This window comes from Fusarium keratoplasticum, chromosome 1 (genome assembly GCF_025433545.1).
Source record: "Fusarium keratoplasticum isolate Fu6.1 chromosome 1, whole genome shotgun sequence".
NCBI classification, from domain to species: Eukaryota; Fungi; Ascomycota; class Sordariomycetes; order Hypocreales; family Nectriaceae; genus Fusarium; species Fusarium keratoplasticum.
Window position 1 is genome coordinate 1,523,170 of NC_070529.1, and position 13,971 is coordinate 1,537,140.

Below are 13,971 nucleotides of genomic sequence, written 5' to 3' on the forward strand. Positions count from 1 at the left end.
CGATGCGATGCGAAGTGACGCAGTGCGTCGTTTGTCTGAGGAGCGAGCAACGGCTAGGTAGGTATGGACCGACCCGACGCACCTTCCCCCTACCAAGTTCGAGAACCTGAGCCTCCTGGACAAGTCGTTAGGTAGGTGCCTACCTGTTTAGGCATAGCGCCAACGTGGTTAAGCTGGTGTCGAATTAACGCTGTTTGCGCACACAGTGATATACCTAATTCGCTACTATCACGGTGCGGATTTTGCGTCACCCCTTACTTTGGCAGCATTTTCTCCATTGCTTCGGTGACGAGGTGGTTGGGCTTCCATCCAAAGTCGAACCCTGGAACTCCACTGGATCCCCGCAAGCAGGTCCAACGTCAGCTCCCTTCCATAGGCCCTTTCCAGAAGATGGATTTGTACACAGCATGCCTCAGCCACATGCTTTCGTCAACATCGCCGCCGTCTCACCGGCCTACTTGCTCACCTGCGCTGCGTTCTAGGCACCTAACGTCACACAAGGCAACCGAAATAAGTGCCGTGGCCGAGAAATTAGACATATGGAGTACCAGGTCGCTCAGATGAGTCTATCCGGCTGTCGCGGATGAGCAAGGAGCAGGACAACCTTACACAACTGCGTATGCATCTGTTTGCAGGTATTCCAAGTTCCCCACTACGCAACTTGCAGTAAGCAACAAGGCATTTGCACCACTGTTCAATATCGTATTTGAAGCAGAAGTCACCATTGGGTCAATCACGGTGGGCGATGTTCTTCAAACTTCATATACCGTTGTCCAAGATCCCGGAGCCACTCTCTAGCACAGCAGCACCTCGAAAGCTCATATCGCTGAGGTACAATATGTCTAGGGCACAAACCCACATGTGGTGTACTCATCTTCTACGCACATACTTCACCTATGCATCCATGAGAGCTGAAAGACTATCGGTTTCGAAAGCCCGGCCTGGGAGCCGATTAACCAAGAAAAGACCCATTCTACAGTTCCCAACCGTACCTATTTGATCAGAGTCTTGAAAACGTTACTGTCTATATAGTCCCGCCGTGTCAACCCAACCTATACCAAACTCACATGACTCTACGAACCTATCCAGTGTGCCTTGCGCAAGGCATTTCTCTGCCTAGTGATATCCAGTCAGGATGTATCGGGCCCAAAAACATCGTCAGATGTCGTCCGGCCTTCAGCAGCCTGGCCCAAGTTGCGGAGGCTACCAGTGCGATGTCCTCGTGTGAAGATTCCTGGGAACATCCTCGGATCGCTTCCCGACAGGTGAAGATCTGCCATGGCATCGCTAGTCCAGGTCTGGTCTCGGCCAGTCGATAATCCAGTAGGTGATCCTACGGTTGCGGCATGATAGCTAGCCGACGGGGACGCTTCCACATTCGAGGGCTCATCACCAGAGGGAAGACCCGCGCCGGTGGACTGCCCGGCCATGTACACTGCTGACTCTGACATCTTACTATCAGTGCCACCAGGTTGGGCCGAGAACTCGCTGTTAGCATTGTAGTGGACATATTTTGCTAGCCTGTGAGGTAAAGGGTTAGCGCCAGGAAGGGCATCAAGAGACCAAGGTTGTGACTTACACCTCCCTCTCCTGCATCAGTGTGAAGTGCCGGAACTCTTCACGCCGGTCAGGAACATTTGTCTTGACCATGGTGTTTCCTTCTCGGCCCGGCTTGTCACAGCCTGGTCCCAGCCACTGCTCCTTGACAGACAACTCGTAGCCACTCTGCTTAACCGAGTTCTTCGCCAGTTCGCACATGTCGACGGGACTAAGCTTGTAAATCTGCGCAGCCACTGCATATTCCTCAATGAGAGGCTCCTTTGTGAAGGCAAACTGCAAAGGATCATCCGTAGAAAGTGACACGTTCAAGCCTCGCTTGAAATACTGGTGGAAAGGGTTCCGTTCATATGCCAAGAACAAAGCATTGTTACTGAGCGGCGACATGGCGATGCCAATCTGTTCCAGATAAAACATGTACTGTAAAAGAGGCACCTTACGAAGGAGCAATCCGTGGCTGATGCTGTGACAGCAAAGGGCGGCAACAGCCAGATGCTCACTGTCGCCAGCCTCTCCACAGTGTGGCCGTAGGACAAGAGTATTGAAGCCACGCTTCTTGCGCCAGTAGTTCAGAGATACCAGGTTAGAGTAGAGGTAGTAGATCCAATAGCTGTAAGGCGGGTTCTGCTTAGTGTCCCAGACCTTTGGCACGGGGAACTTTTTGAAGAGGCGTCGTTCAACCTTACTCTCATCGTCGACACTATCAAAGCCAATCACCCTTTGGAGGAAGATGTGTAGCTTTGGGTGGCTTGAAGGGTCCTTGGTAACCTCAAAAAGAGGCTGGAAAACGTTCTTCACCACCTGCTCAAACGTCTCCATCAAGCCACTAGCTTTGTAGACGTCGTAGAGACGGGGGATCTGGATCAACCAGCGAACGTTGTGCGAGAAGAGCTTGTTGTCAACTACCCAAGCAGCGAGCTTGTCCCACTCGTCAATGGACTTGCCATAGATTGAGATTCGCCACTCAACCATCTGGTACTTGCTCGACTCAAGGTCAGAAATGACCTCCTTGGTGATCTCGGCCAAGTACCGGCCGTGAATGAAGTTGTCCGTCTTGAGAAAGATGGTACGGAGACGAGACTCGCCGATCGGGTTATACTTGAGGTTGAACTTGTCAAATCGATGGAACGAATCGGTATGAGCCTGTGAAAGTCAGCCGCGTATCTCGAAACAGCTGGATCCGGAGAACGCGAAACTTACGTGCATATCAAGAGTGTCAATGCTGAGGTCATAGGCGGTCAAGTTGATACTGGCAAAGACCTCGGCCAGGGTGAGGTGCTTTCCGTCACGGAATAGTACCACCTCGTTGGGGAACTTCTTCATCTTACTCTTGATGAAGCGCAACAGATGCTTCTGATTCATGCATGCCGAGTGGTGAACGTGAGTATCAACCTTTCGAACATTGTAAAAATCACGATGGGGCACCTTCTTGCTGTCCGCCGTTTCTTGATACTCGTTGAGAAGGACATAGAGGTTGAACTTGCCTTCAAGATACTGGAGACGTCTGAATGCGAAACTCTTGCTGGGTCCATCGGAGGAGACATCCAAGATGTCGTCCAGGTCCATGTAGAACTCCCTGATTGTAGGAACTCGGATCGAAGGCTCCTCAGCATCGCGCTCAAACACCTGGTAGACTCCACTATCATCTAGCTTGTATGTGCGCCCGTCGTTGCTGGGAAGGGGTAGCAAATCGGCAATATCAAAGTCCTCGCCGATGTCTTCGCCTGGCCTCCGCTTTCGCACTGGTCGCTTGCTCTCCCGAGTCTCTGATCGTGATTGACCACCGGGTGCCTCTTTGTTGCCATTCAATCCTGCGTTCTCTTGACCAGGAATATGCTCTGCAGCACCAGCTTGATGGTGCGAACGTTGCTGCCATGCAGGCTCAGGTGGGGGAGGATAAATGTCCCATTCAGGGTCATCTTTTGGGTTGTCTTCCGGCCCCTGCAGCGAAAGCGCAATGTATTTGCGTCGAAGATCCAAAATCCTTTGGATGTTCTTGGAAATGGCACTGAGCTCAGCAGTGATGTGGGGTTCAGTGTCGAAGAGACCTCCAGCAGGCAACCCAGCAGCAGGGCCGTCGCCTACTCGTGGTTCCTGCGCGATAGTTCCAGCTCGAGTAGGGGGCACTGAAGGGTGGCTAGGAGGATAAGGCGCAGGATGAGGCTCAATCCTTGTGGGCGACTGTGTGATCGCTGCAGGGTCGATAGCGGGGCCTGGCATCTCCAATCCAGGCGCAAAGGAATCAACGCGACGGCCATTGGAGTCTAGAACCATAGAATCTGCGCCATACTCGGTCGCAGGGCGAGAGCTGGAGGCCAGAAAGGGACTCTGAGGTATCGACTGGCTGCCAGCACCACCGCCACTTCGCAGATCGGCCTTGTTTCGGTGATAAAAGAACTTCGCGTCCGTCTGGCTCATCTGACGCTCAGCGACGGGGTCGTAGAATGTTGTTCTCTTTGGAAGGTCCCGCAACAGCATTCCGTCTTCGAGATCGTCGTCACTGTGGTCGGGGTGCGAACCAGCGTCGGACGCTGCTTGCTCGTCGGAGGCGCCATGGCCAGTCGCCCCAGAGTCCCGGGCCTCCTCGCCTTCTTCATCCGACTCGCGAGTTCGTACGTCGAGAGCTGCGGATTCACTCTCTTCAAAAATGGCGTTGCCTGGAGCAATTATTTGGTCAGAACAGCTGTCAATTGCTGCGAGTTTGAGTCGAAGGGAGACCAAAGCATCGAGTGTAGTAGTGTTGAAGAGGGGCAGAGGAGCTACGTACCAGGCATAATGATCTTGTACACTGATCAAATCCAAGCTTATTGATAGGAAATGGAGCACTTTTGGCGCATGAATTGTCTCGCGAAAGAGAATTAATACTCCTCGAACAGTCCGGGTTTGATTGACAGAGGCGGGACGGCACGAAAGAGGAGGTCTTTGAGGAGGCGTGCAAGTAAGAAGTAAGGCAGTGAGACAAGGTATGACGGTGTGACACACCCAGAACAAGGCGGGATGTGGATGAGGGACAGGGTCTGAGGGCGTCGGTGCAATGCCCGCCGCGGGTGGGGCTGGGAGCTCCAGCGCACTAGGCCTGTTGAGGCATGTGCTTCGGTACTGGAGAGACTTGAACCTCGATTGTTCTTTGCAGCCCAAGGAGGTGGCGCTCAATGGTTGGAGGTCTCTCCATCCATTATCGTAGATATTTTGTTTACAATATTTCGTCTTTGGTTCTCACACGAGTCCTGACTCTTATTCGTTTATGGGTCGGCATTGTTGAATCGGCATTAACTCAAGTCAACGAGTTGGTAGAACACTGTTTACTCGGGCAATTCGCTTGCAATCACAACATTCAACTTCCGAGGCACCCAACAAAAGCCTCACTCTCGGTAGCTACAATACGGAACAGGGCTTTTACTCCGACTGGACAATGGTTACCATATAGGTCAGGAGGTAGTGTAACTCTTCCGCTTCTTCCAAAATGAGGCCCAAACTCGCCAGCAATGACGGGGCTCCCGGGTATGTCACGCGTTACACACGAACCCTCGATATGCCGGGCTCGAGCGTTCTAAACGATCACATGGTCCCACGCCCTCCCTAGGACATGCGACACGTTGTCGGAAATCCTTCTAGTCTTCCAAAACAACGTTATTAGTGCTACCGTGATCGACAGTTCGGTAATACGGGGCCTCATCCGGGAACCAGGACTATCCCGGACGGGAGACTACATCATCGCACAGCCTCTAGGTCTCTCGACTGATTCGGAATCCGGCTGCTGGTTACCGTGGGGGTACTCCGGGGAACCTGACCCGGAATAAGGCAGGGCCCAAGGCCTGGGTAACCAGATCTCTCATGCGAACTATGCTCTGACTCGAAGCGAGACAGGGCTACTAAGTTGAGTCAAAGATGATCACGAGGTTCAGGGGAAGACCCAAGTTTCCTAATACGTACCCAACCGCCCAGATGAAGTGTTGTTTAGGGAGAACGTAGTCATAGGCATCTGATCTCCGCTCAGAATGTCGTCTCGAGGACTGCCAAGATGGTTGACCTCTGGCCGCCACTCTCATCCTATGCTCATTACGTTCCAACCACAGGGCCGTCTTTCACTATTAATTTGCAGAAAGGGCATATTCGCCGTCGAAGATAGGATACCATGTGGGTTCCTCATCAGTGTACGGCAAACCGAGTTATGAAGGACAGATACCTCGGAGTCATGAATAGATAGGTACCTACCTAGTGGCCACCTACTTCACAAATAACTTGACAAGTTATTGTTGAAACTACCGTTGAGAATACTGTAATTGCTCATTCACGGGCCGAGATGTACGCATCATGCCTATCGATGATGAAGCACAAAGCCTGATGGATTTGAGCGCATTGAGCCCCTAGGCTTTGGATATGAAGCCTTTACTGTTAAAATTATGGAGACTTTTAGTATGAAACTTGAATCCCTATTTTGGGTGGCATAAAGTCAACATATAATACTTCGACATGAGTTCCATGTGTATCCCAGACGCATTTGTATTCAATCTCAAGCCTCAATGCCCAGTTATCAAGTCACTCTGCACATGTTGCTACAGTCTTTCAGGGAAGATAAAACCTGACTCGATACCCCCATTCATCAACCCAACCCTCATCTGTCCCTTCCCTCCCCTATTGGCCCTGAAATAGTAAGGAACAAATATTAGGTCCTGTGGTGTGGCAGAGTCTCCATCAACCTTGAGGGAAGCATGAGTGGAAATAGATTGCTTCCAGCATTTGCTCTGCAAAGCCACATATTCTTCTCCAGTCTTTTCATCGGTCACCATCTTCTCAACCACTTTCGAGTCTGTTCGGAGGAAAACATCCTTGAAGTGGTTGGTCTCCCATGGATTGTCGGCATCTTCGACACAGTACACAATTGGCCCACGAGCGAGTGTCAGAGTCCGCTGATTCGTGTATGGGTGAGGCGAGAGGTATCTAGGCTCGAAGCCGAGGACTTGAAGAGAGAATGAAGGGTTCTCAGAAACATAGGCAGGGTCCAGGCAGATGTACCCCTTTTCGACCTTGACTGTGCCTGGCTGCGGATATGGTGTCAAGATATACGCCCCATTAGACCATGCTGGAAGACGCAGTCGGACAACGGCTCGCAGAGAAGATGGAACTGAGAGCTGGAAGTCTACCTTGCCCTCCCATGGCCAGTTAGACCTCTGCTGGAGGGTTACAGGCAACCCATTGGCATCGAAGGTAAGCTCAGCACCAGTGTACAAGTGTACGTTGACGAAGACATTATCCGCTTCGTGGCCGTAATCCCACAGATAGCCACCTAGACTACCGAAGAGTCTGGTCAGATTAGGGGGGCAGCAAGCGCACCAGAACCACTCTTCACGCACGCTCTTGTCGGCTTCGGTACTAGCCAGCTGATTAACGTACGTAAAGGCCTTTCCATCAAGGCTCATCGCAGTCATGACGGTGTTGTACAGGCACAGCTCCATGATGTCGGCATAGTGGGCGTCGAGGTCAAGATGCAAGATCCGCTCGGCAAGCATCATGACGGCGATGGAAACGCAAGTCTCGTTGTAGCAGCCGCCCTCATCTGCTCCTTGAGGGAGAAAATAGTCGATGCCGAATCCTTCCCACTGCTTGATGGCACCGACGCCTCCTGTCATGTACATCTTCTTGTCGACCATGTTGTTCCACAGCCTGTGCAGGGCTTCAGACCAACCTTCTGCATTGGGGATGGGCCGGCCGTCCTCCTTCGAGAGGTAAAGCATATCGGCAACTGCAGTAAGCAGATAGTTAGCCCGGACAGCATGTCCCTCAATGGTCTTTTGCTCGACAATTGGAGAATCCGCCTGGCAGTACCAAAGGGTGCCATGCTCAGGGTAAGCATCAGGTCGTTGCCATGAGATCTCTCCTCTTTTCTCCATCTCCCAATCATAGTAATGCTTGCCATCCTGTCCCTTTGGATTTCCCCGCTCTGTCAGAAAGTACTGTGCCAACTCAAAGGCGTCGGTACTCCCAGTTGCTTTGTAGAGACGAAACAGAGCAAGTTCAATCTCAGGGTGACCGGGGTATCCCCTTAACTGGCCCTCACCAGGGCCAAATCGCTTCCGAATGTGGGCTACATACTTCCCAATTGGCTCGATGAGTAGGTTGTTGTGATAGTAACCCTCGTGGGCGACAGCAGCCTCAATAAGATGGCCAGCATTGTACCTATTACCATCAGTAAGGAGTAAGTATGGAGGTAGATTTCGCTCAACAACTTACATCTCATGCATATCTCTGAGATTGTACCATCGTTTATCAGGCTCGACTACAGTATAATGGACGTTCAAGTAACCGTCTTCCTGCTGAGCTCCTCTGATCATCCCCACAAGCTCACATATTGTCTTATCAATCTCGGCATCATAGTCGTCAGCGAGAAAATAGCAGGCTCCTTCGATCCATTTGGCAATATCGCTATCCCAGAAGAGATGAAAAGGCACCGGCCACATGGACTTGTCTGCGTAGATAGGATGCCACTTGAGCTTGAAGCAGTCATATCGGCCAGTTGACCGCAACTGCTCCAGCTGGGCGTGGACCGTGGTACGAGAAACAGTCTTTCGTCTCCTTGAGAGGACCGAGTCCCCCTTGAAGGTTGTCTGGCGAAAGGTGGTTTGTGGATGAGACATGCCGGGTCAGGTCAGAGGTTTAAAGACTGGAAGTGAAGAGAAAGGTGATGAACAAACGTGTTGTCGGCTGCTCAACGCTCCCCTCATATACTTCCAGAACATGTGCTTTAGTAACACCAATGCATCATGTCTCATGCGCCAAGATGGAACTACCTACCATGTTGCCCAATGCCCTGATCAAGCCTTCCGGCCTTCGGGTTAGATGTCGGAGATGATCCCGATAAGCGCTCGAATGGCATCGTCTATACTTCGACTTTCGTATCAGAAGGATCACAAATCTCTAGCCCCGCACACTGCAGCTGAACTCGAACGGCGTTGGGGGCCTCGAAAGTACCCATCCCCCAACCGAAGAATGCGAGGTTGGGGGAATGGGTGATCTTCAGCCTCCGGAGTATTCTTTAAAACCGGGCCTAGTATTGCTATCTTAAGACCGACCTTATCGTTACTCTTGTTTTGAATACAGTCTAAACCCACCCCGTCTTGTTGTGCTGGCTGCTAGCATAACGAGACATGCATGTTGTGGTATCTTTTGTTCCAATCTAATGGGTATCATAATGCCATAGATACTCTATCTATCCCACTTCCCTATCACCTCTCTAGTTCTCTACCTCCCTCTAACATACTTCTATTGAACCAAAAACACCACATCTACACCCTAATGGTGATTCGCAATGCAGATATATAAATACACTGGTGCAAGTTACTCAACTCGCCTTTTCTGGGCGCTCCTGGGGCGTCTTTTCCACCTCCGGCTTCTTTCGTGAGCCCACAGAGTAAAGGCCGCCAGCACTAAACACGATGATGGCACCAACCAATGTGCCCGGGGCAAGCGTGTTGCCGAAGAGCCAGATGCTGAGGAGGAGACTCACAAGCTTCCGGATGTTGAGGACGATGGTAACAGTTAGGGCGGTGGAGACCGCTGCCAGTAAGTTGACTCCGCGAATACAGGCATACTGAGTCAAGACATTGGTGATGAGATAGAAAACCTGACTGGGAACTGGGAACGACGTGGTGGCAATGCTCAGGAGACTGGGTAGTTGCATCGGGGTGCTTGACATGAGGTGCGCAAAGGTGCGGGCCATCGAGGGAGCAAAGGGCAGGAACAGAGGCAAAGAAAGGGCGTGAGAGTAGAAAAGGTTCTCTCTCCATTGCGGGCCATACTTGGCATAGGTTGCCTCCGTGTAAAGCCCCATGATGGCTGAGAGCACCTGAGCGACGAAAAGGATTACGAGGCCAGTGCTGAAAGCTGGGCGTCCAGAACTCTCTTCCGCTCCCTTTCCCTACCATCAGATAATGTTAGGAGCGTAAGGGATAAGTGAGTGGATGTTGAAGGTGCTCACCTTGGCTTGAGCATCCGACCAAGCAGCCAGGATGACACCCAATGTCAACAAGACGACAGCGACGACCTGCGTGCGTGAGTATCTCTTGCCATAGAGATAGCCCGCAGCCATGGTTGTGATACTACCGCCAGACCTGAGGATAATGTGGACTGGCACCGAGATATCATAGCTGAATGCATGGTTGTTGAGGACATTGATGGTGAAGAATAGCACAATATTGACCATCCAGCGGCTCAAAGGGACCTTGTTGGGCGCAATGAAGAAACGACTGTTCTTATCAAACTGGGCGATAAACCCTGTCACGGCGACAAAGATGAATTGGACAAAGGTCAATAGTGTCCCTAAGTCAAATGTGTCAGCAAAGGGGACATTGCAGTCACTTCTCGTATGAGACAATATGAGGTTGTGCGGAAATGCTCGTACCACTCGAAGGTTCAAAACTACATCGGGTCAGCAATAGTTTCTCATAGTACAGTTTTACAACTCACTTGACAATTGCCTCGAGCGCATAAACCTAGAAAGAATAAGATGTAGGTCAGTTTCTGGTGTGTTAAGGGAGGCAGGGGTTCAGCAGTGAAGGCTGCATGATGAGCTGGCCAGACAGGGACGGGATGGACATACGTTGGAACAACAACCTCCGAAGATCAGGCACAGCATCACAGCGACCGTCAGCAACGACGGGCCAACCTCGCTGGCCATCATACTGGCAAAGCGATGGGCGACCGACGACGCTGACGCCTTCTCCGAGTCGCTGGGCTCGCGCGAGGCGGTGCCGCGACGGCTCGAGCCTTGGAGGGCCGTCATGTCGGGCGTCCTCTTGCGGAGAATGTGTGAAGACATGAGGCTCGATTTCTGGTCCATTGGCATCGGGAGGGGGGGGCAGATAAAAGTACAGATCGGGTTTCCTTCGGGTGTGTTGGCTGCAGGCAGGGAGAGACTCAGTCGATTGTCGATGTTGCCCTTGTGTCTTCATGCAAGAAAGCCGTACGGGAAGATGACATGGGGGTGCCAGCCTCCGTGTATCGGTACCACACCACTCGTCGATTCGAGGGCGCTGGCAGGGGTCTCTCTGTACCCTGTACTCGCTAGCGCGTCTCGCCCCAGTCCAACTCTATGAATAGTGCCAGGGGCGGCTCTTTGGCGCATTCTTGGAAGCTGACAGTTCCCGAGCCTCCGGAGCTGGTTGATGGCCAGGACTCGTGTCCAAGGCGCAGATCCAGGATTGGTCCAGCATCAGTCCCATCGCCCCGATAATCACACAGGAACTTGCTTTCAAGAATAAGCTTACAACAGGCACACTCCCGGGGTACCTGAGTATGACATCGTCCAACTCGTATTATCCCTTGATGCTCCTCATGACATGACAATGCTCCTCTATTTCAACTTTGAGTGGCATTTCTTTGATTCTCAAATGATCTCTTTGCGCTTTCTGCTACACCTGGCGACCAAACGCCGACCCATGCACCCATGCATTCGTTCACCTCCATCCCAAGTGGCTCTTCCACGTCCATCTGCCCCATGCCATGCTCTCAGTAGGTTCCTTTGCCTACATCTCTGCATCCTCCGCTTTAGGGCCACATCCAAGGGGCCTCTTCAGCGTTCTTTGCGCGTGGCTTCGCTCCAAGCAGTGCTGGCGCTGTGCTTTAGCTTCTAAGTATAGTAGGCTGCATTGATCCGTATCACCCTGCCCTGAATCGACGAGATGCCATGTCGTGCCCAAGCAGAACTAGGTCAGTCCCATCACGAAGGTGGCGGAGGCGCCCATATCCTTACTACTTTGTCTTCCGCTCCCCCGCCACGCCAACTTCCTCACTTAATTGCCCTTGCGAGATGAACGCCGCTGTCATGGTCTAGAGTGCCGAGAAGACAAAGAGCTGTGCCACCATGTTAGCCATCGGCCATCCTCTCCGGTCTGTATCTCAACCCGTGTACTTACATTGTTCGTAGCTGCAATCGCAATACTGTCCTCAAACGGATGCCAGCTCATGTGCAGAATCTTCTTGTTGAAATCGATCTGGTCTGCGTCTGTCTCCTTACGCATCCGCTGACCTTGACCGCCTGGGCTACCCGCCCTGGAGCCGCCCTTCTTTCCGTTGGTCGCAGTCGGGCTTGTCGATGAATTGATGGGTGTAGGGACTCCAACCTTCTTAGCCTTGAAAGCCGACTTATCCGCCTGGAGGACAACCTCGACTTCCTTGTCAGGGTCTGAAGGATAGATCATGAAGTTATTGTTGTAGCTGCCCGTCATGACATTCTTGGCATCTCCTGAGAAGACCACCTCGAACTTGTCGAATATGCTGTCATTCTCGTAGGTGTCACACAACCGTGGGCGAAGATGCTCGTGAATCGGTATCGTCTTGACTGGCTGCCGCTCCATGTTGATGTCCCAGATCTTGACGGTGAGGTAATCGCGGGACAGGATGTATCGGCCATCATACGAGAATCGCACATCGGAGATGGAAGAGATGATTTCGGAGAAGAATGAGCGTGATGAAGGATCTTCCTCTTGCTCGAATACTAGGGCTAGGAGTCAGCACATCTCCGGGTCGCAGATGCAGATGTCACAGATGGGGAGCACAAACACTTCGCGTGCTGGTCGCACAGAGCACTCTGCCGCATGTCGGCGAGCTTGATAGTGCCCTTTGAGCTAGCATACATGAACCAGTTGCAGCTCATGGGGTGGAACTCGGCAGCCGTAATGACTTCAGTGAGCTCCTCCATGTTTGCAGGCTTGATATCAACAATGTTGAAGCTCTGCTCCTGGATGTTAAGGTTCCACAGGTTGATACGCAAATCGTCGCTGCTGATGAAGGTCTCTCCATCGCTGTTCACCGAGATGCTGTTGATGTGGTAGGCGTGGGCGTTGGCGTATGTTCGGCGTGGCACGGCGGCAACAACCGTATCGTGATGTGTGAGGCGAGGAAGCTTGAGGTCGGCAGCATCCCTGAACCGGTGGGCAGGAAGCGGCCTGGGAGCGCCGCCTCCTCCCGCCAGACTACCAGGCGTGACATCGTGAGAGAGGTTGTTCTCGGCGACAACCTTGAGCGACTTCTCAAAGACTTTCCACAGCTTGATCGTCTTGTCGTTGGTGGACAGCAAGTAGTGGGAAGCATTTTGTCGCCGGCACCACTTAATCTTGTTGATCTTCTCTTCAATCTCTAGGGACTTCAAATAGTCGAATTCGGGTTCGTGCGACTGAAACTCGGTGTGGAATTTGTACTCGCAGGTTTTTTTCTGCGTCGAGAGTTAGCGACGGCAAGAGGATGCGCAACACCAAGCGCTGGAGGCTCGCAAGGGCGTCGACTGATGGATGGTGACATACCGTCTCGTTGCGTTCGAAGAGCACCACTCTACCTCCCTTGTCGCCCGTAGCGAGATAATTTCCGGTATGGTCGAACTCAACCGTCGAGATGATATCAGCTGGAGCAGGGGGGAACAGCGGTCAGCACTTCAAGGTCGAGGGCAGGATTGTGGGGAGCAAGGAGATGACATACCTTCGGTGATGTCTTCAACATCGCCCTTGTCACCAAAGCACCTGCAGGCGAGAGCTCAGCATTAATAAACACGGACGCGGAACGCGGGCAAAGGCCAGAAAGAAGGCTACGTACTGCGTGAACTTCCACGTGGGCGAGTTCGCTTCGCTATCAACCATTTTGGTGAGCAGCGAGGGCGGGGATTAGGAGGGGTTGCGGACGAAGATCGAGGGAGGGCAAGGTAAGAACCGAGAGAGCTGTGGGAATGGCGGACCAGGGAGGAGGTGAAGATGAACCGCAACCGGTAATTTGGATATGATGGGAGCTCCTGGCGCGGGCGATGCGAAGGGAGATGGATGGGTGCAAGCTGTGGTGGCACACGCCAGGTCTTGCGGTGGGCGGATGATGGATGGGCGGTGGTGTCGTTTTCGATATCGTCTTTTTGTCGGCGCCGGAGTGGGGTCCAGCTAGATATCGCCGCCGTGGGAATGCCGTCGTCCAAAAGATATTTCGTCAAGCGGCGGGGGGGTTGATCGGGGTTCGGTCGGAGGAGGACGACGGTGGATGATGTCGACAGGTCGGCAGGCGTCCGAGGCTGGAGGCTGAAGGTGGTGGTGGTAACAGGAGTAGGCAGTGGTGGTGGTGGAGGAGGTGGGTTGGTGTGGGCGCGGCAGACGACAGCAGAAGCAGAGGCGGCGGACGAGCGACGGACGGGAGGTGAGGGGAGGAGACAGCGAGTGGAGGAGCAAGGCTCGAGTCTGTGCTGAGCTGCGCTGGCTGTGGCTAAGTACAGTCACTGCCGTTAAAGGCTTGTAACGGCGAGGTCAAACGGCTGGGAGCTGAGGAGCAGATGCCACAAGCAGAAGATGGAGTTCTTTGGTGAGGAGGGGATATGGAGGAAGTGACGCAGCAGAACCCAAGGTCTTGCAGTTTGGTTCGCTTTTGGTTTTGGGTTGGCCTGGGCTG

The 13,971-nt window shown here is 52.7% G+C and overlaps 4 protein-coding genes across 4 annotated transcripts; all 4 read right to left on the minus strand.

The window, feature by feature from the left end:
- Positions 1–1,130: 1,130 nt before the first annotated feature.
- On the minus strand, positions 1,131–4,331 carry NCS57_00045200 (AMP deaminase; the record flags this gene model as incomplete). The annotated part of the gene is made up of 4 exons (XM_053050538.1): positions 1,131–1,521; positions 1,580–2,700; positions 2,758–4,214; positions 4,325–4,331. The coding sequence occupies 4 exons, from the start codon at positions 4,329–4,331 to the stop codon at positions 1,131–1,133; spliced, it is 2,976 nt and encodes a 991-aa protein (XP_052919053.1).
- Positions 4,332–6,113: 1,782 nt separating this feature from the next.
- On the minus strand, positions 6,114–8,192 carry NCS57_00045300 (uncharacterized protein; the record flags this gene model as incomplete). The annotated part of the gene is made up of 2 exons (XM_053050539.1): positions 6,114–7,734; positions 7,789–8,192. 2 exons carry the CDS (start codon positions 8,190–8,192, stop codon positions 6,114–6,116), a joined length of 2,025 nt encoding a protein of 674 aa, XP_052919054.1.
- A 704-nt stretch (positions 8,193–8,896) lies between these two features.
- On the minus strand, positions 8,897–10,399 carry NCS57_00045400 (uncharacterized protein; the record flags this gene model as incomplete). Its single annotated transcript, XM_053050540.1, has 5 exons — positions 8,897–9,472; positions 9,533–9,873; positions 9,956–9,972; positions 10,021–10,046; positions 10,154–10,399. 5 exons carry the CDS (start codon positions 10,397–10,399, stop codon positions 8,897–8,899), a joined length of 1,206 nt encoding a protein of 401 aa, XP_052919055.1.
- A 983-nt stretch (positions 10,400–11,382) lies between these two features.
- Positions 11,383–13,184, minus strand: NCS57_00045500 (Protein phosphatase PP2A regulatory subunit B; the record flags this gene model as incomplete). Its single annotated transcript, XM_053050541.1, has 6 exons — positions 11,383–11,406; positions 11,469–12,049; positions 12,115–12,766; positions 12,855–12,952; positions 13,027–13,067; positions 13,141–13,184. The coding sequence occupies 6 exons, from the start codon at positions 13,182–13,184 to the stop codon at positions 11,383–11,385; spliced, it is 1,440 nt and encodes a 479-aa protein (XP_052919056.1).
- Positions 13,185–13,971: the final 787 nt, after the last annotated feature.